Source organism: Paramormyrops kingsleyae, chromosome 2, assembly GCF_048594095.1.
Source record: "Paramormyrops kingsleyae isolate MSU_618 chromosome 2, PKINGS_0.4, whole genome shotgun sequence".
Lineage (NCBI taxonomy): Eukaryota > Metazoa > Chordata > Actinopteri > Osteoglossiformes > Mormyridae > Paramormyrops > Paramormyrops kingsleyae.
The window spans coordinates 11,584,474-11,612,396 of NC_132798.1; the positions used below are offsets into that span (position 1 = coordinate 11,584,474).

Here is a 27,923-nt window from a genome sequence, read left to right on the forward strand (position 1 = left end):
AAGTTACACGATCGTAAATTTAAACCTTTAACAGAAATCACTCACACCCGTTTATATAATTTTGTTTTATTCCATAGTTCAGTGTTGTATTCATCTTTATTATTCACTTATTTAATCTGTATTGGTTATCTGGGTGCCAGAGGCAGACAGAACATTACAGTGAACTTAACATCTGTATAGATTTATCGACACACAGTTCACCCCTCCCCCGACAGAGTCTTAAATGGACCCCTAACACCACCACAATACTATATCATTCATGAAATCAAAACAAAAGTGCACTGAATTAAGAAGCCAGTGAGTATTGTTCACTTGGAGTTCTCCAGGATGGAGCGAATTTCCCTCAAGGTGACCCACCTGAGTTTTTTCTTTTAATAAAAAAAAAAAAAAAAAAAAAAAGCACACTACTCCATGAATTTCTTTCCCAAAACTGGGATAAAAGACTTCGGTTCCACAATCATTAACTGCAATCAAACTGTTCAATCTGCTCTCAAACCAATGCACATGGACCAACCGATACACCTCCTGCCTGAATAGTTCATTGTGGTGGTGGGGAAATCTTCAAGTATCTATCACTGGCCAAATGGGTTTCACAAAGTTGACTGAATCTCGTCACCGGCTGCGACGAGACAACGCTCAGGAACAGAACACAGACTGGCTTTCATGCAACGAGACTGGTGAAATGACCTGTTCCCAATAGGTCACAGTCAGGTGGACGGAACCCAAACAACCGTCAAGACATTTGAGGAAGTTGAGGGAAGCGACGTGGGGGGGTACCGCTTCACCTGAGAGTACCCAAACAGGAACAGAAGTACATGTCAAACAAATACTAGTTCTTCAAAAGGGACTGACTAAATGAGACCCTTTTGCATCTCGCCCAAGTGTCCTTAAGAGCAATTTATCTAGTGCGAATCATTTTGGCTGAAATGTAATACCCACCCCCCCCAACCTCTACTAAGAGACTGTAAACTGGATTAAGTAGTAGTTGAAGTAGTTGACCTCTAGTCTCCAGAACCTCAATGTAAAACTTTGCAGAGGTTCTCGCAGCAGATGCGTGGAATCTACTATGAAGGTTCAAGGATAACACTAAAATCAAGCAGGCTAGAAAACTCACATCATCCTCAATGCAGCTTAAAAAAATTGTACAAATTAACAGAACTGAGACGAACAATACAGAATCTGAGGGGGAAAAAAAAAATTACTAACTCACCCTTTGCTAGTGGAATGCAACGTTTTCAAAATGAGATTGTAGTTTAAACCGTAGCACACAAATGCATCACAACACTTCTGACCGCGTTGTTAAATTTCACCGACGTATAAGCTTGCTCCCACAGAATACATGTATCTGTTGTGCAAGCACTTAAAGCTGAAGTTTTTGCATTAATCTTTGCAGATAAACATTATTAAAAACACTTTGCTTTCATGGAGATGGCATTCCAAAATGACATCACCCACTGACTTACAACCAGTATAAAACAATGGATTTCTCCTCAATTTCCTTAAAACGTTACTTGGGGGGGGGAGGGGGGGGGTATAGCCCACATTGGCAACGATTCAGCAAGACACTAAATGTTTCTAAAACCGGCACTCGGGGACCCACAGAGAGCCCACATTTTTGCAAACAGTAGAGAGCTGGGAGGGAGCAAAATGTAAACTGTCTGGGGGGGGTCCCAAGGACCGGCTTCAGAAACACTGCTCTAAGACAGTCAAACCTTAATGCCATTTAACCAGACAGGAACATAGTACACAGTATGCTTCCCAAATGCCAGGAAGATCTCAATCCCACCCTGAAGAAACATGCAGAATGAAGATTCAGTCTTTGGGGGTTTCTATGTGCTTAAAACTAAGTGCATTACTTGACTTCAAGATATTCCAGTTTGTTGGAGAACTCACATTCAATCAGTGCTTACTGGAAAGAGGAAAAAAAAAAATCTCCCTTAAGTACACAATATTTTGGTCTTCCTGTTGGCAAAACCGCACATCTCCACTTTTCAAGGTAAGAAACTGGAGTGTGACACACTTTTCAGGAGATGTCAGAACTAACTGTGATCGTTACAGTTAAGATTTTGTTTCCCGCCCAATGGGACCAAAACAGAACTAGATGACAGTATTTATGGAAACACACACATTCTCCCTCGTAACAGCCATGCTGAACAAATGTGCAGAAAACCACAGGTAGTGTAAACTGACCCACCAGTCAAACCAACCAGCCCCTGTCAGTTACAGGCGTGCTACTGGCATGACTAAATCTTTCTGGAGAATTCTTAAGCAATGGACACCTTTCCAAATTTCAACACACTTCTCCTAGTACAGTTACTTGAAGGTTCTTGGCCGGCAGTCCCAAGGACAGATTTGGGGACACCGGGTGAGACCAAATACGAGTAGGGTGTGGTCCCCCCCCCCCTTAAACTTCCCTCCCTGAAATCCAACCCCACCAGGCCGCTCTGATAGCATCCATGAGTACAGCTAAAAATCTTGCCTGAGATCTAACAGCTGTCAAATAAAGAACAGTGACTAGACTGGACAGGACATGGAAGGGTAGATGAGGGTATTATGCTAAACGATTTGCGTAATACAAAAATAAAACTATAGTGATTACTGCTGTACAAATCATTAAGTAAGAACCGACTGAGGACAGAATGGGAAAATCCACTAATGACTGCAATTCATTTGTACAAATTCACAAATATGATGCTTGTTTGCAGATGGTCATCTCCATGTTCTATGTCACGCTGTAATGGCAAATGACGGCAGGCTAGAGAGTGGCTGTCCACTGCAGGGCCCGGGTGCCGCCCCTTCTGAGGAGGCGTGTCCCCGCTGGGCTGCGGACACTGGGGGGGTGAGGGGTTGCGGGGGGGATTGGGCGGCATGCCTGCTGGTGATACTGATCAGCCCACCGACCTGGTAGCGGCCTTCGTCAGACCATCGATCCTGCAGATGGAGTCCACCGTCGCCATGGCGATAGTGGTACTGCCTATTCAGACTTTATCCACCAATCAAAAATTGTAACGAGGTGGTGGTGGGCGAATAAGAATGACTATGAGGGCCAGGGTAACAATTATGGCAACAGCATCAGCTCCTCCAATTATGAGGGGAGGGGATAAGTGGAGGTGGGATGGAGCTTTCATATCCCGTCACTGACCTGTCGGGACTAAGAGCAGAGTGGAGGACATGTTCACAAATTATAAATGGCACTGATGAAACTCAAGAAGCCTAGAGGACTATAGCACAATACTCCATTGAAAGGCTTGGGTTAAAAAAAAAAATTAAAAAAAAAAACCCTGACACTGATATCTATGTTCCCTTTAGAGCAGGGGGGAAGGGAGCTGGGGAGGGGGGCATCCCACCAAAACAGGGTCTTCTAGTGGCGCACAATGTCCAGTGTACTACTGGGAACAGAGACAGGAGGAGGCTGCTGTAGAGTGGGATGCCGGGTCTAGTTCAGCTTGTCCTGGAAAATGTAGAGGTTGTTGGTGGTTGCCACGGCAATGATGTTGTCCTGTGGGTGCCAGGCTGTGTGCAGGATCTTCTTGTTGAAGTCCAGGCTGTCCACGCTGATCTCGTCCTTCTTGCGCTTGCCGCCCGCACACACACGGCGCGGCTTCAGCACCGCGCGCGGCTTGCTGCTCTCCCGCGACGCCTCCAGGGTCACGTCCCGCCGCTGGCCGCGGTCGAACATTCGGAAGAAGTTGTTGTACGAGCCAGTCATGACCACGCTGTTGGGGGGAAATGGGGGGGGGCACACACAAAAGTTTTGGTCTCTCACAGAGATCAATGCTTTTACTGGTAAAGACAAAGGTTATTTGCTTATGACACTGGGACTCAAACCCATAACCACTTGATCACTGGTGCACCAATATGCCGCACCTGTTCTAAAATTGCAATTTTCATTTATTTCTTTGGGGGAAAAAAAATAGGTTACTACAAGCATCACTGTATGATTTTCCTTTATATAGCGCCTTAAAACTAGGATTGTGAAGTTTCCTGATGGGGGTTAGATGTGTTGATTTTTGGGGTATCAGGCCAGCACTCAGTCAGCATATGAAAGTCATATCTGATGGACGTCCTCAGCGCGCATGACGAAGGACAGGCAGTGACCAGTGGAGCAGGCCGAGCTCCGCGAGCAGGATCGGCGTCAAACACTCTGCCTCGTAAAGATAAACCGCACCCAAAACGATAAGGTGGCTCGGAAAGCCAGGCTCGTTTCCGGAGACTTCCAAACCAGACCCCCAAGCACCCTATACCAGAACGCCAAAAGGAAGAGCTGCAGACAAGAATCTAGCCTAGTAAGACAAGGGTTCTATGTTCAGGTCGCACTCTTAACTATAACGACCACTGTCAAACAGGTGATCCTTAACCGCTTTGGTAACGAGCAATACTGGCCAGACACTCTAGTCAAGTGCCTTGGGGCAACCATTAGAAACAGCACTATATAAATAAGCAAATAGTGTAGGTTGCCCAGCTGTCCATATGTTAATGTGGTGCGTACCATGCTGTACATCCCCTGGTACCTGTATATTAGGTTAGCTGAATCAAAAATTCAGTAACAGTTCTATTAGTGTATAAGACTCATTTCACTGGAAGCTCAGCCTAGCTGCACATATGCTTAGTCGATTCCTCGACAGCCATGTTCGTAACCTGCTTCACCAGTATGTCGCCCCGGACATTAAACATCTGCCCAATGAACTGAACGGTCCTCACCTGTCCTTCCCATTCCAGCAGCACTCGAACTTGTCAAAGATGCAGTCGTTCTCGTAGAGAGAGCATAGCTTGCTTCTCAGGTACTCGTGCACCTGTGCGGGACACAGAATGGGTCACGGCACAGCCCACAGAACGTGCCGGCATTGCTCGCTCACACAGACTGAGACTGGGGGACAGAGACAGCCAGACCGAGACTGCCCCGGGGAAAGCGAGCGTGAATGCACCAAGGAGTATCAAATGTCACAGATAGGGACTGCATGGTTAGAAGGCATTTTATCCAGAAATGAGACAGCCACCTATTTCCAGTTCATAAACAACCACTTCATCACACCTACGACACAACCAGAGGCTTTCCAGACATTTAGCAGAGCTGAAGCTTGACAAACACCAAAAACACAAAGCAAATCCTACTGCTCCTAGTTACTCTCAGGTACCGTCAATCCAAATGACTAGAGAATGGCAAGAAGCAAGGTGATAAGATCACATTAGCAGTGTAAAGGCTAAACTGCTTATCTGGGTCTATTTCAGTGTTTTAAGAGGGTTAACATGTCGAGCTAGCGTGTCATGCTAGATTATAGCTATCGAGTAAACTGGATGTGTAAAAGTAGCGTAAATGTGACAATCTTTATGGTAACGATTAAATGTAATTAAAAGTTAACCATCTGAATAAGGAATATCTTGCATATAGGTATTAGCCAAACTACTCAGTGCTTCAAACTGACAGTGGTACAACCTTGCAAGCAAAGCATTACACAGAAAACATTTAGTAAGAAAATTAGTTATCTATTCAAATGCTACAGAAATGAATGTTTGGATCAAGCCCAAGGTTAGCAGGAGAGACAGCCAGGATAGACCAAAGTCTGTGATGAGTGGGCTGGACAGATAGCCATGTTAGATGCAATGGAATCAAAACACAGAGGGTAACAGCACAGAGTCCAAACACTCCCCCTGGTGGACACTCAAAGGAAGTGCACAAATCGGAGGATCCACCACTCTAGGGGGAGAATCCAGGCCAACACGCCCCCCCCCCCCACCCGCCTACCTGGTAGGTCTCCACTGGCCGCGTCTCCATGTTCAGGTCCCAGATCTTCACTGACAGGTAGTCGCGGGTCATCATGTAACGCCCGTTGTGGCTGAACTTGACGTCGGAAATGGAGGAAATGATCTCAGAAAAGAAGGAGCGGTTGCTGGGGTCTTCAGGCTCCTCAAACACTGGCCAACGACAGATGGAGAAGGAGGTGAGCACTGCCGCATGATGCACCTGTGTCGGCAGGAGGTGGCGCTGCGACAAAGGAACGGACTTTGAAGCCTTAATGCTTGTGGCCCACATCAAGCAAGAAAGTGTGGCACTCAATTGTTTTAATATCCAGCTGTATGTAAGAGCATAAATTAACAAGTGAATAAAATGAGGGATGACGCTGCCTCACACCTCTGGGGTTTCATACAAGCCTCCTCTAGTTTATTCCCACAGTCCATCAACATGCAATTCAGGTCAATTGGGGAGCCGAAATTAGTCTGCAAGTGTGCATCTGGCATACTCCCAGCCACTGTAGCATTGCAAAGCTGAATGAATAAATTAAATGGGGAAAAAAATACATTTCCTAGCAAACATACAAATTTAGAGTCCATTAAGCCTTGCTGTACTTAAGATGGTCTATAGAAGAAAGCACACCAGACACACAGCCTATTAAAGGCACTTTTTGGCATAAAATGATCCAGAGAGCTCTAACCAACAAGAGAAGGAAAAGTGTTAAGGACAGTTTAATAGTATGATTCAGTGGTTTCTCGCCCCCTCTTGCCCAGAGATGGTATATTCCGGTGCTGTACCCTCCCCAGCCCATCGTGGCGCAGCCCAGGCAGGTACTGACGTTTGGAGTGCTTGTCACACAGGGCTGAGGCACGCATGTCACACAGCCGAATGGTGCCTTTGCTGCTGCTGTAGACAAAGGTGTTGCAGTGGCTGGGGTGGAACTCCGCTGCAGTGATCACCTCCGTCAGCTCCTCCATGTTGGCTGGCTTGATGTCCACAATGTCTGCGAGGCCACCAGTCAAGGGCAAAAAGGCTAGTGCCATGGACTGCATGGGATGACAACCAGCTCCCCCACAGAGAGAAAGAGCACTGGAAATGCTGGGGACAGTATTTAATTGGTTATGAGGTCACGTGACATTTATCGCATATTCCAGAGTTGTAGACAAAACATCTAGAATACATTACATACTGAAAAACACATAACCGCGTTGGTGAGGAGATGCCAGATTTCCACTTCAAAACAGAGAAAATGGCAAAGCCGTTTAAATCCTGCTTAGGTCTCCCCCACACGCCAAGGCAGGGGGCACCAGGCAGACACACACAGACAGCGCAAGGCTGCACATGTGGCAGCTCCAGTTCATTCTCATGGGTCACCAACACAGCTGGTTCACATGCTGGGAATTCACTACTGTCACATGCGCAGCATTGGTACTGGGCAGCAGGATGCCAACGAGGAGGACCTCTAAACACAGGGAGAACCAGTCCGGCTAATACTAGACCGACTGACCAGCCAGGAAAGTTAGCCCCGCATTAAGTTTACCATGAAAGTAACACTGGTCAACAATCTGTCTGTGTGGCACAGGAATGGAAAAAGGTCAATCTTACAGTACCTTTCGTGCTGAAAAGAAATCTAATCGGAATTCCCCCATCAGGCAAAGATTATGAATCACACAATTATACCCTATGCTATACACATATTTACAGTATATGTGCGTGGTGAATGTGACATCTGAAAGGTAGAAGTATATGATTTTCTGTTGTACTGGGTGTCAGGAATGTGCCTCTTAAGGGTCCAGCAGATGCCAGCCAGCACACTGGGACGCCTCTTGCCTTGATATCGGTTTTCCATATCAGAGAGAGCAGAATCCTGCCTCAACATGCCCAAACGTGTCGCATTCTGTAAACTCTGGCAAAACAGACCTCCAAGTATTTTGTGCTCTTCTGTAAGGCCTTAAAAATGTTAATGCATAGAAATAAAAACATTTTCCTATTTGTTGATGGGTGTAATTAATATAACACCTACTGATATACTGCTTTGGATGAGTGGGGGGGAGGGAGGGGGATGGATGGGGGGTAAATCCTGCTTAGGTCTCCCCCACACGGCAAGGCAGGGGGCACCAGGCAGATACACACACGCTCACGCGCACACACGCGTACACACACGCGTACACACACACGCTCACGCGCACACACACGCTCACGCACAGGATACTGAAGCTGCGGTCCGTGATCTCCAGGTGCCACAGGTTAACGCGGAGGTCGTCGGCCGACAGGTAGGTCTCGCAGTCGCTGTTGACGGAGATGGAGTTGATGTGGTAGGTGTGGGCGTTGGCGAAGACACGTCGAGGACTGGCCTCCACCATCAGGTCCATGGGGCGGAACACCGGCACCTGTGTGAGTTTATTAATAGACAATCAATTACAATATTTTGTTTGTTTTTGATATTTTAAATTTTCATTTGAAATCCAGTTTTCATTAGTCTTCAGTTTAGTTTTACTTTGAAGATACATTTTTCATTTAGTTTCTATACATTTTAGTTTCAGTTTTGGTCATTTTATTTCTAGGTAAGAAGGCTGAAAGGTGTTTAAGCGTTTTTATATGTCTAATCTCCAGAGGATCATACATTAATATACAGTGCACATTATATACTAAGATTCTCAAAATGGGAAAAACATTCCAGGTATTGTTATGGGTCTGTAAAGATAAATCATTACTTAGTGTTAATCATGGAAACAACGTTTGTGATGTTTGTTTTTATTTCAGCTAGTTTCAGAAGAACTTTTTGTTTAGTTGTCTTGTTTCTGTATCTTCATTTCAGTTTACAAAAATATTGTCTTATTATAGTTTCAGTTAACGATAAGTGGAGGGTAGGAAGCATGCTTCAGAAAGGTCAGTCATATCCAGCGCTCCAGAAGGCAGACGAAACACCGATTCCACGGGGACGGTTTACCTGATGAGTTCACAGAGCTAAGTGCACCCTAGCCAGAGTCAATGAGGTGAAATGAATCCAAAATATAAACAAATTAACCCCATTCACAGATCCTATATAAAACCAGATGCAGACCACCACCGGAGTGCGTGTCGCGGAACGGTCCATCCACAGAGGGATGCAAGCACAACTTTTGTATTAGAAATACCAGAACAATCACACCTTTGACAGAAAGGTAACCCCCAAAAAGGATTCAAAGTGGTGGAGTCCCTCAGCTAGCAGAGCCCCTGTCGGAAGGAGACCCCCGCCACTCACCCTTAATGTGGTCACCGTGGAGGGGTCCCTGTAGCGCCCGTCATCCTCCTTCAGGTTGTAGCCCTCTGGCCTCTTGTCACGTTCACTGATCTTCCACAGCTTGATGGTCTTATCTGCAGACCAGGTACAGGGTCAAAAAACTACACTGGTGGAGGTGGGTCCTCCCTGCCAGTCCTCTGCAACCTGTGTTACCTTTTAACAGGAAATGAGCTCATAAAATTAAAGGGAAGTTATGGGGGTGGACACAGACAAGCCACCGGTCTCACTTCCTCTACTCTAACCCTTCAGCCAACAAAAAACCCCGCCAGGGTCTGAGCATTTTCTTTTTGATGCATCACACCAAAAAAGTGTTATTCTATTATCAGACAAGAGAGGGAAATGAAAAGTGGGGCCGGCACCGACCGTTTGTGGACAGCAAGAAGTGGGCGGCGTTCTTCTGAGGAAGCCAACGGATCTTGTTGATCTTCTCCTCGATCTCCAGGCTCTTCAGATAGTCAAACTCGGGCTCGTGACTCTGAAAGGTGCTGTAGACATTGTATTCGCCCCGCGACTGAGGCTGGCTCTTGTTCTGGGAAGAATTAGAGGGGCTAACGTTAGCCAAAATATCGCAGAAATGTTTTGCACGGTGAAACCTCCCGCCCCCCCCCCCCCACCACCACCACCACCTCACACGCCGCTCACCTCCAGCTCCTGCTGAAAGATGACGACCCTGCCGCCCTTGTCCCCTGTGGCGAGAAGCTCCCCGGAGTGGTTGAACTCCACCGTGGAGATGATGTCAGCTGAGGCACAAGGGAGCACACATGTGACAAGGTTAGGCACAGGAATAGCCCCGCCCCGCCCCCGCCCCCGCCCCCCTGGTGACAGAACTCGAATCGAAGCAGGGTTCTCCATAGACTGTTCGATCCGCTGCAGCACAGAGCGTGCGAGCCCTAGGCGAGCGCTGCATGTCGAACCAACAGAAGCTGTGAGATTCTCCTTTGCCTCCGTAATAATTACACATAAATATATAGCTCCTCCTCCATGATGAATTAAAATAAAATAAAACAACACAAAAATGGCTTCCACTACTCTCATTCATCACCCAGAGCCATTTGTACATTTTACATAAATCTCCACATTACAATGCAAGAACGTTCTGGACCTTTAAATTTACATTGCTCCATTTTGTTCCAGTAGATCTGCTGACAATTAAAATGCTATACATTTACACATAATGTACTTTACCTAAACGCTATTCCATTGCATAATCTACACGAACGCAAGAATTAGTGTTACAAAAAAAAATACTGGGATTTAAAAGTGAGGCAGAGAGGGTGTTTTAATTAGGATGAGTCTGGGGTTAATTTCGGGGCCAAACCGGCAGCCTGATGCGGCGCCGACTGCGGTCTCTGTTGGACACTTATCAGGACGGCCAGCTGTCCAATGGGAAGCTGCTACGCCTCCCACAATTTGTACAGCAGGCTTCCACAACAGGCTTCAATCCCAGTAGATATTTCAAGGAAGCTAAATATAGACATAATCCTCCTATAACCGACAGGTGGTCCCAGCTCAAAAGACACCAGAAAAATTAATGAGTTAATAGCATTAAAACGCCAAAGGTTTTTATTGGTACAGAGGATGAACAGCAGCTCAGTGGCTAGCAGGATGGCCTCACACCTTCCAGGGTTTTGGGTTAGAAGGTTTTAAAAAATGCCACCCTTAGCTCTTTGTGGGTGGAGATTGGATGCTAGCATTGGGTTTGCTGCAGGTACCCAGAGTTAATCCCCTATGGTTATGTGAATCAGTGTATCCATATTGTTCAGTGTGTGCCTTTGTCTCCTGAATTAAACAGGTATCCTATCTAGTGCTCCATGCTTCCTGGGAAAGACTGTAGGCTCATCATGGCCCCACATTGCACTGCATTAGCAGTTATGGAAGACGGACAGGTGAACGGGATATCGGGGCGAGAGTCATCCCAGTGAACATGTTTAAGGAAAAACTATATTACAAGTAAAACTGACCGGCGGCAAGGGAGTGAGGGCTCCCAGTGAGAGCATGATGCAGGGAGGGACTCACCTTCAGCCACATCGTCGTCAATGGCCCCCTTCACCTGCGACAGACACCACTGCACGTCGCCGGTCCCACCACTGGCCCCTGAAAGCAGAGAGAGATCAGCTGCATGGCAGACTCCGCCCCTGCCCCACACACCACCCACCACTGCAAATTACACCGGAAAAAAAAACAGGCATAGCCCTATCCACTGCATCGGCTATTCAGACAAATAATCCTAACACAAGACTACTAAATCCAGTAAACGGTCCACAATAGAGAAAGGGCCATGTATCTAGTTTCAACATGGATTTACTGTGCATTCATTGGAACATGACGTTCGACCCAACCACCCCACCACCAGCTGGTGAAGCAGAGAGCCTGATGAAGCACCTGCCTCTTCAGAAGGCAGAAGGAGCTCTCAGTGGGCAACCAAGAAACTTACCAAACCTGAACCACTGCAGGGAAAATATCTACATATATAACGGTGTCTCATGCAAGACAGAGGAGGGCACAGATACAAAAGGTACTGACATTCAGACAGGCCACCATCTGCATTAAACTGCCAATGTCAGGTCAATGTCTAAGGCTAACATGGGCGACAACAGGTGCTCAAGCTGCCGGGACAGGATGGATCTCAGTCTACATCCTGCATATTCAATACGCCGTCCCCAGTTGACAGTTTTGGGCAATCACAAACGCGTTTCACTGTAACAAATCAACAAAGGTTTGCTAATCCATTTTTTCATGATGCTGATGAACGATAGAAGACAAGTTATTTCATGTTTCAAACATTGTTGCACAATTCTGCAAGGATCATAGACATGCCCACACCCAGCTGTCCTTCCATAAATTCTCCCCAATTGCTCAATGAAAGACTGCTTAAGAAGAAAAACAAACCAGCTGAAACTTTCCCCGTGACCTGTTGGAAGTGAATAATGCTGGGTCACAGATTACGCATAAACAACGCGTCTCCAGAGACAGCAGGGAATCGCTTATGTAATGATCTGAAATCAATATCCACTCTCCCAAAACTTCTCAGAAGCTCATAAAACAGAACTGGGATTTTTGAACCAAGAGATATAACTGTAATTTACGATGGGTTTCCAAACGATATTCATCCAGTGGTTTATCGTGCATATATTGATATCCTATTATTTGGATTAAACTGGGGTTTGTTATGATAGTAGTTAATAAGTTTGATGTGGATAAGATGGTCACAGATTCAAATCATAAGTTAGGGCTTGGTCAGGGTTCAACCCCTTTTGACATCAGGTATGCAAATCAATTCAGTCTCAACCACTTGCTAGGCAAACTAATGTAATTATATGCCAGTTATAGGCGTGAACTTTAGTTTCCACTAATTTTACTGCACTGAGGAGTGAAAAGACAAGGCTACCTGACGACAGGGGGGGCTTCATAAATGACAAATGACAGATGACAGACGCACCAGGTGGGATTATGAGCCTCTCATTAAACCATTTCAGGTCCTTTCGCAATGCGTGTTGTAGAGGGAATCTGACAGTGAACAAACGCGATCTTAAAGTCTCCCTCCTACACGACCCCGTTACCTAAACGATACCCGCATCGATTAAGGGACAGCCCTCGGAAAGGGACCGGGGCGCCGATCGCCTAACGCCACGGCACAAAACCGACGGACACCATGCATCAAGCGAACAGGACCGCTGCCATGTGGCCTGCGATGGGAAATAAGGGCGGTTGCAGACGCGGTGCGGCGTATGACCTTACGGGATCCGTCCAGCATCTGCACCGGTGGGAGCACCCCGCCTAAAACACACCCGGAGAAGGGAGGGGGGCTGCATTGCAATCCAGCCACCAAAAGGTCGCCATACAAGCAGCGATCACAAGAAACAAAATAAAATACGAGAATAATGCGAAAACTAAACATACAGGGAGGAAGTTTTAGGCGATTAATGCAGACTGCTAACACCGTGGGCACCACGAGCACAGGCAGGCGCCCATGATCCGACACACGCATGTGGAAAAATCACTTAAGACCAGTTAGTTATCCAACTATACCATTAATGCGACTGGTCGTCTAGAGAAATACAAGTAAACTAGCTGGCATCAATTAGCATTGGGTAGTAATGCATTCCCCTGCGATTTCGCCTGAACGCAACGTGGGGGGGGACCGCTGGGAAGTGAATACCTGAAAGGAATGAAAGGCGAGCTAACCACGGCCATACTCTTCATATATCTGAACCCAAATCCGATCTTTTTTTAAAGAAAAACGGGTAGTTGCGCCAGAATCGGTACGACAGCCTGGATTCGCCCTTTACATTTTGTTGCGGTTACCTGCCATGGTGAGAGAGTGAATCTCTACCGCGGGCCCAAGTCTTGCAAATTTTGCCGGGCTTGGGCGTGTGCAACGGGAATTTCGCAGAGGATGGATGAAGATCGCGAAAACAAAACAAAAAAAAGAATTAAAATCTACGGGTCAGGTTTATTTCCCTGCCACTTCGTCTCCCGGTCTTCAGCTTAGCCAAGCCTGCACTATCTATCATTCACACTCCCTATTTTCCAGTCATCTACTCCTCTCTCTCACCTTCCAATTTCAAAATGGCGCAACCTCCTCCCGTGCTGACGTCACGAGACCGACCGAAAACCGCGGGGAGGCGGAGGGAAGCGCATGTTAGCAGAGCACGCTCGCGCCACATAGTGGGCGCTCAGCGCGGTGGCTTTTTATTGGCTTTCACCAGCAACCAGGTAGGCAGCGCCAATCATAGCTAAGTGCGACTAGGTCGAATACCGCTCCCACGCTCCACATCCGACATCGACGCATTTTAAAGACGTACCGATTCAATGGTATATTATAGAGTCGCAGAATATTATCATCATCGCCGTGTAGTATTACGCGGTACGTTTCTGAATGCAATAGTTGTATTTTGATATGTATTTGTGAATCTCAGTATTGTTTTCATATAGCAAGTGACTGCGGTACGTCGATGTCTCTCACAGACGATGTTTGGGAAAAAAAAACTTTCGTCTGCACTTTGTGAATAATGTGTGCTAAATATACAGAAACAGACGGAAACATCATAGCTACTTGCACTTGATTTTAACCTACCGATTAGTTGGGGGGGAAAGCAGCAGAGCGTTGCTGTTATTGTTCTGATACGGTCAAGACATCTTTAGACAACCGTAATGTTACGATAGTATTACGTATTATGAACAATCCGAGGACAAGGTTTCAGAGATAGGTGTGGTACACGACAGAGACTGCATGACAAACCCGGATATTTGATTATGGCTGTCTTCTTTGATATTGTGTAAATTCCAGTAGAACTGACTGGTTTCCCGTGGTTTAGGTGTGACTCTGCTTGGTCTGGGTTTATTAGTTGTAACGGAAAATTAGCCGAACTAGTAGTCCTATCAATATAATTTAATGTATTTCAGCAACTCAGATGGGCTGAAATTTTGTCCACATAAAATCGTAATGGACTGGTCCTACAAGTAAACACCACCAAAATGTCACTGCAGTTTCATGTGTATAGGCCCCTACATTACATGGCTTTATATGAATAAGTTCCAATGTATTCAAATAATTTCCGTTTCCCTTAATTTGATTTCAAATCAGAATGCCATTATTGTCTCACATGAAAGGCCAAACCAGTACAATAGTAAAACAAATATGTCAGTGATAAATTTGAAAGTAGTTCAAACCAGCATAAAATACACGTGTTAAAAATCATGGGAAACTACAATTCATGCCACTAATAAAACATAAATGCTTTGCAGGCAATTAGCAGATCACTCTGAAATGCACAAATATTCAACTTTGTAGACAATTGAGTGCATCAATGAAAACATAAGTGAAATGTGTAAGATATCATAAGATAAAACATGAAAAAGGGCTGGTTTTGTTATTTAAAACTAAGAAACACCTTCCAATTAACTAGGAAAGGTAGTATTTTGTTACAAAGCTCCTTTAAAAATCCCAAAACTAACAGATATTCTGAAGCTGTTGTGGGGCTGTCTTGCTTTCTCTGTGTCTCTACACAGCCATATCTGACTATCTGTCTTTATTGTCCCTCATGGGGAAATTCTTTTTATGCCTCCATCAACTAGCTCTTTGTAGCCACCTGTTGGGGCACCCAGGGAGCTGGGGGTTAAGGGCCTTACTCAAGGACTTGCAGATAAGCTGAGGCTGGTTTTGAACCAGCAACCTTGTGATTACAAGCACACAGGCTTAGCCCACTGAGCCACACGCTGCCCCCAACAGTAGAAGAACAAGGTGTTTACACAGCATGAGTAATTCAAACATTTGATAGAAGGAATGATAGCACATGTAAATCAAACAACAGATTTGCAATTCAACTCACTTAACAAACAATTGAATTATACTTAAAGCTTATTTATTACAAGAGGTTAAATGATATACTTCAGTTTCTCATAATATGCTGTCATATTCCCCTTAATCACATTCCCTTGTCTTAACGATATGAAGGTGGAACAGAAATGCTGCCGCACTTTGAAGATTTTATGAGTAAGCAATTATTGAAAATGGATGATGTACATGGATGGCCTCTAGTGGTAAATACGTGCAATAACAGCTTTCAATTTCTACGGCAGAACATTATATTTTCTTTTTCGTTTTCTTTCTTTATTTCTTTCTTTCTTTCTTTCATAGGTGTCTTTTTAGCAACTAAAATAATTATTATTCACATGCTCATAACTGTATTCAAAATCGTATGCAAAGTATACAGGTACTCAGAACATTTCCTTGATGTTAACTGAGTATGAATTGAATACCTTCATCGCTGTACAGTGCACAACAAAATTTGGTATGTCACTCCAAGTGACAATTTACAAGAAAAAAAAGAAAATATACAAATATGTATGTAATGCATAAGTGCTGTGTATGCATTAATAAATTTACAACAAGGAGAAAAAAAAACTAGATGAGAAGTAAATTGTAAGGAAGCATGGCCACGGGGTAATATTACAACAAGCTGGCTGTAAAAACAGGTGAGAGAACAGTGACACAAACCAACATGACTGTATTATATGGACATTACTGCAAGCAGGACTGATTACTGCTGGTTCAGCAGGGTAACAGCTCATGACATGTGGATCTGGATACTTCTGTACCGTCTGCCTGATGGTAAGAGGGTAAACAGATGGTTGTAAGAGTGTGTATGGTCTCTGACGACACTGAGAAACACTTTTTGTCAATGCAAAGGGCAGCTGGGTTCAATCTGACAACAAAAACATTTATTGTGAGAGTAATTCATTATAAAATTATAGATAGATAACTTCAAATGTCTCAAAAAAAAGATTTCAAAGTGGTTAAAATTTCTCTATGTTAATAATCTATTTCAATAATTTGGTTTCTTTACTGCATGTTTTTACTTAGTGTTATAAGACTGATGGTTGACACCGAATTTTACCCTTTCTTTTCATGTAATTAGTTGTCTGCTCATGGTAGTAGTTAACCCTTGTGCCTCACACCTCTGGCGCTCGGGTTTGAGTCTCTACCTTGGCTCTCTGTATGGAGTTTGCATGTTCTCCCTGTGTTATTTTTGGGTTTCCTTGGGTACTCTAGCCACCCCCCCCCACACACACACACACACACAGTCCAAAAACATGCTGAGGTTAATTGTAGTTACCACATTGCCCAGAGGTGTGCCTGTGTGAGTGGATGCTGTGTGAATGTGCCCTGTGATGGGTTGGCACCCCATCCTAGGTTGTTCCCTGCCTTGCGCCTGTGTGCCCTGTGACCCAGAATAGGAGGAGTGGCTACAGAAAATGAATGGCTGTCTGCTGCAGAGACATCCTGAAAGGAGAGGAGATGCGCTCCATCACATCTAGCATAAACTTTCAGTGTGGAATGCCTAGTCCCAATCTACAGTAGATGAGATCCTGATTAAAATGGCAGATTCCCTTCCGCTTCTCCTGTACTTAGGAGTTTTCCCAAGAAGAAGGTGGAGAGGGAGGTCTGGCCATCTGGCATTTTCTCGGTGGTCTGCTGACTCAGCAAAAGTCGAGTGCCGATTCTTAATCCCTGCTCAGCCTTTGGAATGTAGCGTGTCTTAACCGATTCAGGAATCCATACTTATGGATAAGGACAAAGGGGGACAGGAGGTGTCTGATGTACCATCTAAAATTCTGGTTCACTCCCACGCAGCAGATTATATTTGGGACCCTCGAGCAGTCTGTAAGATTTTTAAAATACTTTGGGTGAGGATTGATGGGCACATTGCTAGGTGTTTGTGGCCGACTGGCTTCATCTCAGCACCACCTACATAGACATGGAGCCTCAGGTAAAGTAGCCAATCTGTTCTAGGACTGAATCTGACCAATAGGGTCTTAGGTCTTATTCTTACATGTGGATCTTGAAACAGGTTCCTGCCAAGTATTTCATTTAATGCCGGGGGGTGTCATATATGCTGCCCCCACCTATGTTATATCATCAGCGGCATCAGCCAGTGTGTGTGATGATGAGAAGCATCAAGGTCACCCAGAGGAATCCACCAGTGCTGGTCCATCCTGTGAGAATCCAGGCCATACTGCTGTTGGGGGGGGGGGGGGGGTGCTTTATCTAGCCTACTCTATATTCCCTGGCAGTGTGAGCCAGTCTCTGGGGCTGAGGAGTTTCCCTAACCCAGAAGAGCTAAGAATGAACTGCCTGAGAATGGTGTGGAAGATGGTGTGGAAGATGGTGCAGGCAGGTGAAACTAGCAGAGGTCCAGGGCACGCCCCATAACTTTGAAGATATGCCTGAATCAGAAGAGTTTTTCTTTGACTTGGATTTTTGGATGTTCAACATCATTATACAGCACGCCATTTTAATTTTGAAATTTCAATACAGGAGTAGGATTGCTTGTGTTGCTTCTTTGAAAGGATTTACTAAAATCATTGGATTTAATGCAATTAAAAATGTCATTTCACACTTGATTTTACATTTCACAATTACAGGTTTTCATTAGTTGCTGTTTTTAATTTCTTGTTGTAAAGTCTATTTTATTGACTTTGTAAAAATCAATAATTCTTTATTTATCCTGTCTATTTCCCTTTGTTTCATCCAGTTAACATTCTTTTACGAAAACACTCGATCATTAAAAACTTACTAAAACAGGGGAAGTGAAAGAAAAAAAAATGAACCAGACACGCAGTCGTGTTCAAAGATTCTAAACGCAAACAGAAGCCCCAAGCAAACCTGCGAGCTCTTGGACCATCGATGTGCTTCTGTCAGCGCAGTAACATATAACCATCTTCAGGAGGGCAGAGCGTTAGCCCGCCGTTTGCCACCTCGGTGCGCACGCTGCTTTCGCGGGCATGTCGGTCACTGTGCAGCAAGCTGCTGTTGTTGCCTCCGGAGCCTGGCTCTTATTTAGCCAGGATGCTAAGGTGTGACATGGAGCAGCCAGCAGTTAGAAACGCAGTTGCTATGGTAGCACTGAATGTTTTACATATACATATATTTCCAAATTACCATATTTAGCAGGTGGAAAAGCATTTCACTAGACAGTAGTACCATGTATTGTGCATGTCACAAATAGAACTTTAAACTTGAAACTGCATAGATATACATTTTTATAAATGTATTTATCACGGATGAATATATTGTACATGTTTCTAATTCAGCATTCTCTGATTAGATGCCAAACCATACTGTGACACCTAAATACTTGTACATTGGGCAATGATAGTGAAGTTTAATCTAATCTAAACCCAAGCTTTTACAACTGTCTTTCAGATTCAATTGTTTTCATTTTAATTCAGACAGACAGTCCCTGGAGCACTTGGGGATTAAGTGCCTACTGGCGACATCACTCTGCCAACCCTGGGATTCAAATCAGCAACCTTCTGATCACAGACACAATATCCAAACCCACTGAGCTTCACACTCCCTTCAAGGCTGTTTTTCAGGTGCCTCGATTTCATAAGGCTTTTATAAGTGTGTTTACTATGTGTAGTGAAGATGTTTAAAATGTTCCTACCGCTATTCGTCAGCATCAGAATTCATTAGTCATTCCTTTAGAGGTGACCCTGTAACACCTACATAAATGATTACGGAAGAGCAGAGGATGTTCATTAGAGATAAAAACAAATATTAAATGATATGACAGTATTTCTTGAAATATATGCTAAATAAGAGCACAGCTGTGCTCCTGGGTTGGCAGGTCCTGGCGTACCTGAGGGAAACTGGGTTTTTGATCACAGCAGCCCCTACTTTCCAGTTGAAGTATTCACCAGGGAGACCGGCAGGACTGTGTCTCTCCATAAATAGCACGGCCCTGCATCTTCACTGGAGCCGAAAGCTCCTGTGAAAATACCCTCTGCCAGGAAATCAAAGCTTCCTCAGTTTTTGTGTTGAGTAATGGGACGGCCCTGTCTGGCAGCCGGCACGGCACAGAAGCTTCACCGTTTGGTCGAACCGCCCGTCACGAGCAAATAACAATGTAAAGTTACAAATTACAGTTTGGAGTAAAGATCTTCACGTACAGCTGACGGGACAATTTTATGTCCCTCAAATATTTAATATGGTATTTGTCAATCGCAATAAGTCAAAATTAAAGAATTTAATTTTGAAGAAATTGTGGCCACGAGATGGCAGTAGAGAATAACATTTCTTCGCACAGCGCATCCCGGCCATCTGCAGTATTGACACAAGAAAACAGACCTCTGCCGACCCGCTTTCCCTCAGTAAATAAAAACGGGCTAAAGTGGACAGCTGCCAGGGCACAGCCATATGTCATGCACTCTTAAATATAAATTCGGCACGCTTTCACCTGATTAAAATATAAATCATAATGCGCGCTGCCCACCGACGCGATCTCATCTCGGGCGATGTGGAGGAAATGCAGGTGGCGAATAAGCGGGAGTAATGAGGAAATAAGTGCCCAGAATGTAACGAGCCTCTCGCAGACAGACAAAAAGAGAAGCAGATGGACCTGCTGCTGTACACTCACACCTGTGGGAGCATAGGTGGACGCGAGTGCGCGCGCACACGCACAGACGCACGCACGCACGCACAAACATACACACACACACACACACACTCTCCATTGACTTCTATGGGGAAAACTCTAATCCCAACATAACGACCTTAACCCCTATTCAGCCCTAACCTTAACCATAAATAACCAAACAAAAAACTAGATTTTTGGCATTTCTAGTTTTTTAATTGCATTCACAGACAAATGGTCCCCGCAAAGTCAATATAACAGGTTTTTATCAGATTGTGGGGGCATTTGGTCCCCACAATGTATTATATACATATCCGCACTCCCACAAATACACATACAGACAATTGCACACAGATTGCCCAAACAATCTGTGACTAGCCCATATTCTGTATATAGTGACCAGATTATATTGACCAGAATTATAATGGTTATCAGTATTATCGCGGCATTGTGAAAATGCTGAAAATGTTCAAAAAGTACTGATACACAAAGTAAAATCATTTAATCAAATTCTATATTGAAAACCACAAATAAGAACATTAAAATAATAACATAGCCAATACGTTATAAACACTAAACATATTAAAACCATATCAAATGTGCATTAACATTAAAAACCTGCGAAATGCTGTCTTCTGCCATGTTTTCACAGACACTAAACAAACGCACGTTGCACACCTGCATTTGGGAGACTGTCACTAACTTTGGTTGACGCTTGACAGTATTTAATATGGGTACAGTAATCAACCACGGTTTTGATGATAATTTAAATTTGAAACAGTAATACTAACCGTGAACCTGTAGCACTGAACACACTCAGACTTATTCCCTAAACAATACAATATAATTTACATGACATTTACATTGCATTTGGTATTATAAGTAATCTAGATATTCCTTAAAGTATTTGAGAGGATGTGCGTAGGTTATATGCAAATGCTACACCATTTTATTTAAGGAGCTTTGTGGATTTTGGTATCTGCTGGGGTGTCCTGGAATATATGGTCGACTGTACACATAGTAATTATTTATAATTCTATGATGGTTCTGCAAGTATTCTAATTGGATTGTTGTTGTCCAGTCAATGTTAAAATAAATGTGTGTTTCTGACTAATCCTTGCTTACTCAGCAATTATTTTGTTAGGTAACATATGCCATATATTGGATTTTAAATAGATCAGGGTACAGACTGGCCCAGTGATGATAACAGGGATGTATGCTGACGTACAGGATGTGATGTCAGCTGCTCAGATTACCCAATGAGATGAGGCGCAGCGGCAGCAGCAGTAATCGTGACAGTCAGTCACTGCGCCGGCAGGTTGGTGAGAGACCACTGAGGAGACAGCCTTTTAGAACATCCTAAGAACATCTCTGCACCATCCTCCATGCAGCGGAGATTCAGTGTCACCATTAGCAGTCCCTAGTAGGCAGATGCAGTACTTCACCCCTTCCATAAATACCCCAAAGGCACCGGAGCTGGGGGTGGTGGTGATACTGGGGTCACAGTCATTTCAAACATGTCCATTAGCCCCCCTCCCCCCCCGACATTCACACAGCTTCCTTACTCCTTACTGTACAATTGTACTCATAGCAGCAATTAGCTGGCAGCATCCTGGGGTGGGGGGTGCCATTCCGTCACAGCCGGCCATTACTCTGTCACTTCTCATTTAAAAAGCAAGGCGGGGTCTTCGGCATTTCAGCCCGCCGCACTCTGGCTGATCAGCGTCTCAGCTCATTCGGGAAGCAGTCCACGGGCTGCAGATCAGTGCCTCCCATAGACGTTACCCAATTACATACACATTTTTAATTAGCTGCATCTGAAGCAGCTACATGCTCTTGTGAAACTGTGAACAAAGAGACCTCAAGCTCAGTGTGTTTAGCACAGTTTTAATTAGTAGTGTGCTTTAGATCAGCAGGCCCACTTACTCTGCATTGCCTTTAAGTTAACTGTGTGTCGTGTTGACTCTACATTCCATTTTCACCGTTGTTCTTCTGAACAATGGGAGCAGTAGCAGCCTGTAGCACGTCATCATACTGGTGCTTGTAGTGACATTACAGCCTGGTGCTTTATTTCACGGGTAGGAAACAGGAGAGTGAAAGTACAGTCAGACAGGAAGCGTCTTCAGGCAAGTTCTGATAGGTGCTGATTCAAGATTATCCAGATTCATGATTCAAGATTTTTTTAATATGTATATATATATATATATTTTTTAATTTTTTTTATTTTTGTCACATGCACAGTTACACTGGTACAATTTGCAGTGAAATGAAAAACCTGCTCAGTCCCACCATTGTACAAAAAATGAGTATAGATAAACTAAATTAATTAAGTAAAAATGGGGGGGGGGGGGGGGGGGGGGAAGTACAGGATAAATTGCAGATAAATAAAATTCGATGTATGCTGTGAGGTTCTTTGACCACTGGAGATGAATGGGAGTTTTAAGCAGTTTGACTCACAGTTCAAGAGGTTAGGAACTACTGTGCAGTTTTAGCTGTATTTGTATTTGAGGAGTGTGGGGACTGGAAGGATTCTAGGAAGGCTTTGTGAACTCATGCATGAAGGCCAACCGGAGATGAGTTGTGTAGCTTTCTTTTTTGGAGACAAATGCACCTTCCAAGTGGAGATTGCTTACTGGTATATCTCTGCGGCTAAGAAACGGCATTAGGAAGAACTACAACTTGACCAGAAAGGGTAAGAGATACGCAAGCCTCGCACATTCAAGGGACACAGGTATTTGAGGATGAAAGAGGGACTTTTATAAAGTTTTCGGGTTTTGGAGACTGGAAGAAAGGAATGAACAAAAAGATTGCTGTTTCAGTGAAGCGGTGATAGACAGAGACACCATGTCTACAGTCTAGAAATGGAGCTACAGATGGAGTCAGATTTGTACTATTAGAAACTGACCACAGGTGAATGAAGGTGCATGTCACCTGACATCGACCTTCTCCACCGAAGACCACCCCCACCCCCTGTGTCACATGACATTAGCACATGGATGCTGAACAAGCTTGGGGTTGTCCAAGATAATAGTGTATTTGGAGAAACGTGCTCATATGACAGCATGGTACCGCTGACTCTGTGTCATAGCTGGATGTTCTCCTGCCATTTATAACTCACATGCATCTGTTAAATGTCCTCTAAAGACCAATCATCTCCTCACATTTTATCCCTCCATAAATATTTGATCAACTAAAATATCCAAAAATAGAGCAGCCCTCGCGTTTGACTTTGACTTTGGGTAAATCCATCAAAATATCAAAACCCATTTTCCCTGCTTTTTAATAATTCACGCGCTAATATGGTGAAAAAGGCAGATGGGAAAGTGAACGTGGCACAAATGCTGCATAAATGCGCGATATATTGGGACACAGGTCCAAGGATCTCTTTGAAAGGGACTCAGTAAAGATTAGGATGGGGTATGAGCTATTGAATCTATTCCACTAACTCTATACCAACCATAGTCTATCCTATATAGAGGTTATCGCAGCCAATGTATTCCAAACAGAACCTATTCCACTAACTGTATTCCAGCTATAGTCTAACCCAGACAGAGACTATCCCATCCTATGTATCCCTAACAGAATTAATCTCACCAGGTTTATTCCAGCTACAGTCAACCCCAGCCAATCCCTGCAGCATTTCGTTCCATCTGCAGCATGTCCAAGCCAAAGTCATCCCCCACCAGCGTTTCTCAGCTTGTATCTTAACCAGGTTATATTTCAGCTCTTGGCTACAGTCAGCCACAGAAAGTGTTTCCCAGCCAAAGTATTATGGTCCAGAATTTGTACAAAACCTGGAAAACGGGATGCCTGAAAATACACAGCAGCCACTGAGACCCAGATACTCTGCCTGTGCGGAAATCGGCAGCTCATTGTGCATATTCCTAAAATTAGTATATATATTAAAAAAAAGATAACTATCTAATCTAAAGTCTTGAAATTCACATAAAAGCAGAGGAGAGAGAAGAAAGAGAGGAGTTCTGTAAGGAGGAGAGGTGTAAAAATATCCTGGAGTGGAGCTAAGTCAGGTGAGTAGCCTTGTCATTGTGTGGTCTGTGGCTTAGTGTATTAGAATGCAGTGTCTGTGCTCAGAAGGTCACTGGTTCAAAGCCCAGGTTGACAGAGTGATTTTACCGTTGGGCCCTTAAGCAAGGCCCTTAACCCCAATTACTTCAGGGACTGTCTGACCCTGCAATCTCAAAAATGTATGCTAAGTAAAGTATAAATAAATAAAGTCTGCAAGTATATACACTTTACAGACAAAAGTATTGGGACACCTGGCCATTACACCCACAGGAACTTTTATGACATCATTCTAAATCCATAGGCATCAGTATGGAGTTGGTCCCCCCTTTGCAGCTATAACGTCTGCCACTCTTCTGGAAAGGGTTCCCACAAGATTTTGGAGTGTGTCTGTGGGAAGTTTGGCCCATTTATCCTGAAGAGCATTTGTCAGGTCAGGTCCTGATGTTGGGCGTGAAAACATGGCTCGCAATCTATGTTCTAGTTCATCCCAAAGGTGTTGGATGGGGTTGAGGTCAGGGCTCTGTGCGGGTCAGGCAAGTTCTTCCACACAAAACTCTCACAACCATGTCTTTATGGACCTTGCTTTCTACACTGAGGCAAGGTCATGCTGGAACAGAAAAGGACCTTCCCTAAACTGTTCTGACAAAGTTGGAAGCATAGAATTGTCCAGAATGTCTTAGAATGCTGAAGCATTAGGAGTTCCCTTCATTGAAACTAAGGGGCCCAGCCCAACCCCTGAAAAACAACCCCATTCCATTATTCCATTCCATTATATCTCCACCAGACTTCACAGTTGGTACAAGGCAGGCAGGGAACGTTCTCCTGGCATCTGCCAAACCCAGACTCGTCCATCCGACTGCCAGACAGAGAAGCGTGATTCGTCACTCCACAGAACACATTTCCAAACAGATAGAGTCTAGTGGTGGCGTGTTTTACACCACTCCATCCGACACTTTTGGCATTACCTTTGGTGATGTGAGGCTTGCATGCAGCTGCTCGGCCATGGAAGCCCATTCCATGAAGCTCCCTGCGCACAGTTTTTATGCTGGGGATAATGTCAGAGCCACTCTGCAGTTATTGAGTCAACTTTTACGCACTATGCGCCTCAGCGACCCGCTCTGTTACTTTACGTCGTCTGCCACTCCATGGCCGAATTCCTGTTGTACCTAAACGCTTCCACTTTGCAGTAATACTACCGTGGAATATCTAGCAGGCAAGACATTTCACGAACTGACTTATTGTAAAGGCGGCATCCTATTAAAGTACCACACTTGAATTCACTGAGCTCTTCAGAATTACACATTGTTTTACAAATGTTTGTAAACCTGACTGCATGGCTATCTAGGCCTAGGACACTAAGACCCAGGGAAAATACTAGCAAAAGCAGCAGTAATTGATTACTATTACTTTGTACACCTTACTGGGCAATGAGCCACCCTAAGGGTCGAATCATAGAATCGTCCCTGGTGGACCTTTCAGTCTTCCACCTGCATCTAAGGGTGCATTATTGTATTCCCGGGTGGGGGGGGTTTCCTTTTTCCAACATGGCTCATTCTGCTGTGGTGTGGAGCTGATGTATCTGTCGCTTTCCTTCCCCTCGCCTGAGAAAATGGACATGCATAGGCTGAATGAACTGGCTGTTTCTACCTGCCTGCGTATCACTCAGAGCTCTCCGCTTGTTTCGATTACATCGCCTGCCCAGTGCGGAGAGCCTCGTTCCTGTGGCCTGACAGCCATCGATGGTTATCCTGATGCGGAGACCAAAAGTGAAACAAAAATAAAATAAACTGTGGACATTTACATGTGTAATATGCCTGTGCTGCATTGTATACAAAACAAGGTACATGTAATTTTGTTGTGTTTTTCATTGGGTTTTTAACAATTAGCTGCTGATAGTTTTGATTTTAATTTGAAGAATGACTCTTTTTGTAATATTCCTGGATCAAATAAATGTCAAGAAACCTGTAAGGAAATGTACAAGATGTAAGTGTTTGTGCTGCTGTTGGCCTTCATTACCAGACGTCAATCAAACATCTCAGAGAGAATGGTGTTCCTGCTCGTATGACACACTGTCTGTCACGGCTAATTTGTCACCAAGATTCCTGGGAGACCTTGACCCCCCCTAAATGGAGATTTGAGATCTGCACACCCTGTCTATCAACAGGGGGGCTTCCGGAAGCTATAGGGGTTAATTGCGGTTCTGCCACAATGACAGGCGTTTTGTGAGCAAACGTAAAATAAATCTCCCACGTCCTTGTGAACAACAGACGCCGCCGCCACAGCGAACGCCGAGGTCGGTGATTCTGGCGCCGTTTCTTGCCTTTCGAATGCCTGTAATTAAACCCTCTCAGTTCCAAGATTAAAATGGATGAGATGAAGGAGCTCATTAGGCTGAGACAGAGGTGGGAGGATGACAGAACGGCCCGTGACATTGGCCGAGGTCGTACAGTAGGTGTGTTCCAGGAAAAGAAACCCTACAACAACAACAACAACGACAAACAAGCAGCAACAGCAACAGGAAGCAGAGGCGGCTACAAACCAGAGCTAAAAGGAGATGCACAGCAGGGCCCAACCCTGAGTTTAAACCTGAATAATTGCTTTACACCTGATTATGACGGAGAATCATCCCGAGGGGAGTCCTGTGTGACAGCTACTGGAATCTCCACAAACCGTTTCAATCTCTGTTGATATTCTCAGGATTAATAATCTCATTAATGCGACAGGGATCTACAGAGAGGCGACCAAGCCTCCCTTCTGCAGCGGATGGCATTACGGGCCTAAGTGGAGGAAATGATGACACAGCGGCCAGTTGACAACCTCCTTCCTGATCGGGGAGAGCCTGTGCAAACAGCGGCGTGGTGAAAACAGACGCGGCCAATTCCACACGAGGCAATTACCGAGTACCTCCTGTAGTATTTCTGCTGCCCAGCACATTTACAGCGGCCAACACAGTAAACAGGCAGGTTAACAAGAAATGCTGGATGCTGCAGCCATTGGTGGCTCCTTCAGGTCCTGAACCACACCCAGGACGGCATCTTCTATTGTGCTTTAGGGCCTTGACTCATAAAATGCCTTGTGGCTAGGGAGGGCTAAGGAGGGTTAGGACGGGGGCAATGTCATCATATGGCTATGAGGGTCTGCTGAAATAAAAGTGCAAAAACAATGCTAGAGAAAAGCGAAAGGAGCTACTCAGCCTTGGACATCTTGAGCGGCACATGTTTAATATTCTGGCAGCGCAGATCACTAAGGAGCGCTTAAAATGGAAGGTCCCCGTATTGTACAAGCCAGCTACATGCTGCTTCACAGTGGACATGAAAGTCGAGGCAAAGAAACGGTTCTTCTGGAAATAGATTTACAACTGGCTTCAGGCTAAGGGCATATTGCCGATAGCGGAATATGGGAGTCGAGCTTCTCCCAAGCTCCCAATCCACAGGAAATGCAAGGCTGGGACTTTCGCTCAGCTTTCCCCTTCTATCCATAAAAATTTTTCTCCTCTTGTGGGATTTGAATGCCTCATCTCACAGCAGTACAGGATTCTCAGCAGCATTACTTGCCTTTAAAAATTTTAGATGTTGCCCAATCCAGCTCCACCGCCCATTGCCCATAATCTCCACTGCTCACTCTTACAAACTGGATGCTTTAATCTCCTGGTATCTGCCCTTCGACTCAGAGCTCATCTCGCTTTCTCCATTTCTTGGGACAACTTATCTTTGTGGATCTAGGCGTCCAACAATGAACTGAGGCTTCCAAACGACCTCATCGCTTAGCAAAGATGAAGCGAATCTGCGATGTACGGAACTAACCCCACCCCCTCAGTATGAAGATAACATTTTTATAATGCCACCTTCTGCTAGATTTCTGAGATGGGGCTGTTTTTAAAAAGTGCAGATTAGTTTAGGTTGCCATACGTGACTGCAGTTTCGTTCGGAGTGAATAAAATATATATGTATATATGTATGTG

At 44.6% G+C, this 27,923-nt stretch overlaps 1 protein-coding gene across 1 annotated transcript; it reads right to left on the reverse strand.

The window, feature by feature from the left end:
• Window positions 1-50: 50 nt before the first annotated feature.
• Window positions 51-13,627, reverse strand: LOC111839410 (serine/threonine-protein phosphatase 2A 55 kDa regulatory subunit B alpha isoform). The gene is made up of 10 exons (XM_023803298.2): window positions 13,320-13,627; window positions 11,031-11,108; window positions 9,657-9,754; window positions 9,378-9,543; window positions 8,976-9,088; window positions 7,944-8,121; window positions 6,570-6,734; window positions 5,744-5,913; window positions 4,702-4,793; window positions 51-3,716 (listed from the first exon to the last, which is right to left on the reverse strand). Exons 1-10 carry the CDS (start codon window positions 13,324-13,326, stop codon window positions 3,437-3,439), a joined length of 1,347 nt encoding a protein of 448 aa, XP_023659066.1. The 5' UTR covers window positions 13,327-13,627; the 3' UTR covers window positions 51-3,436.
• Between the last annotated feature and the right edge of the window lie 14,296 nt (window positions 13,628-27,923).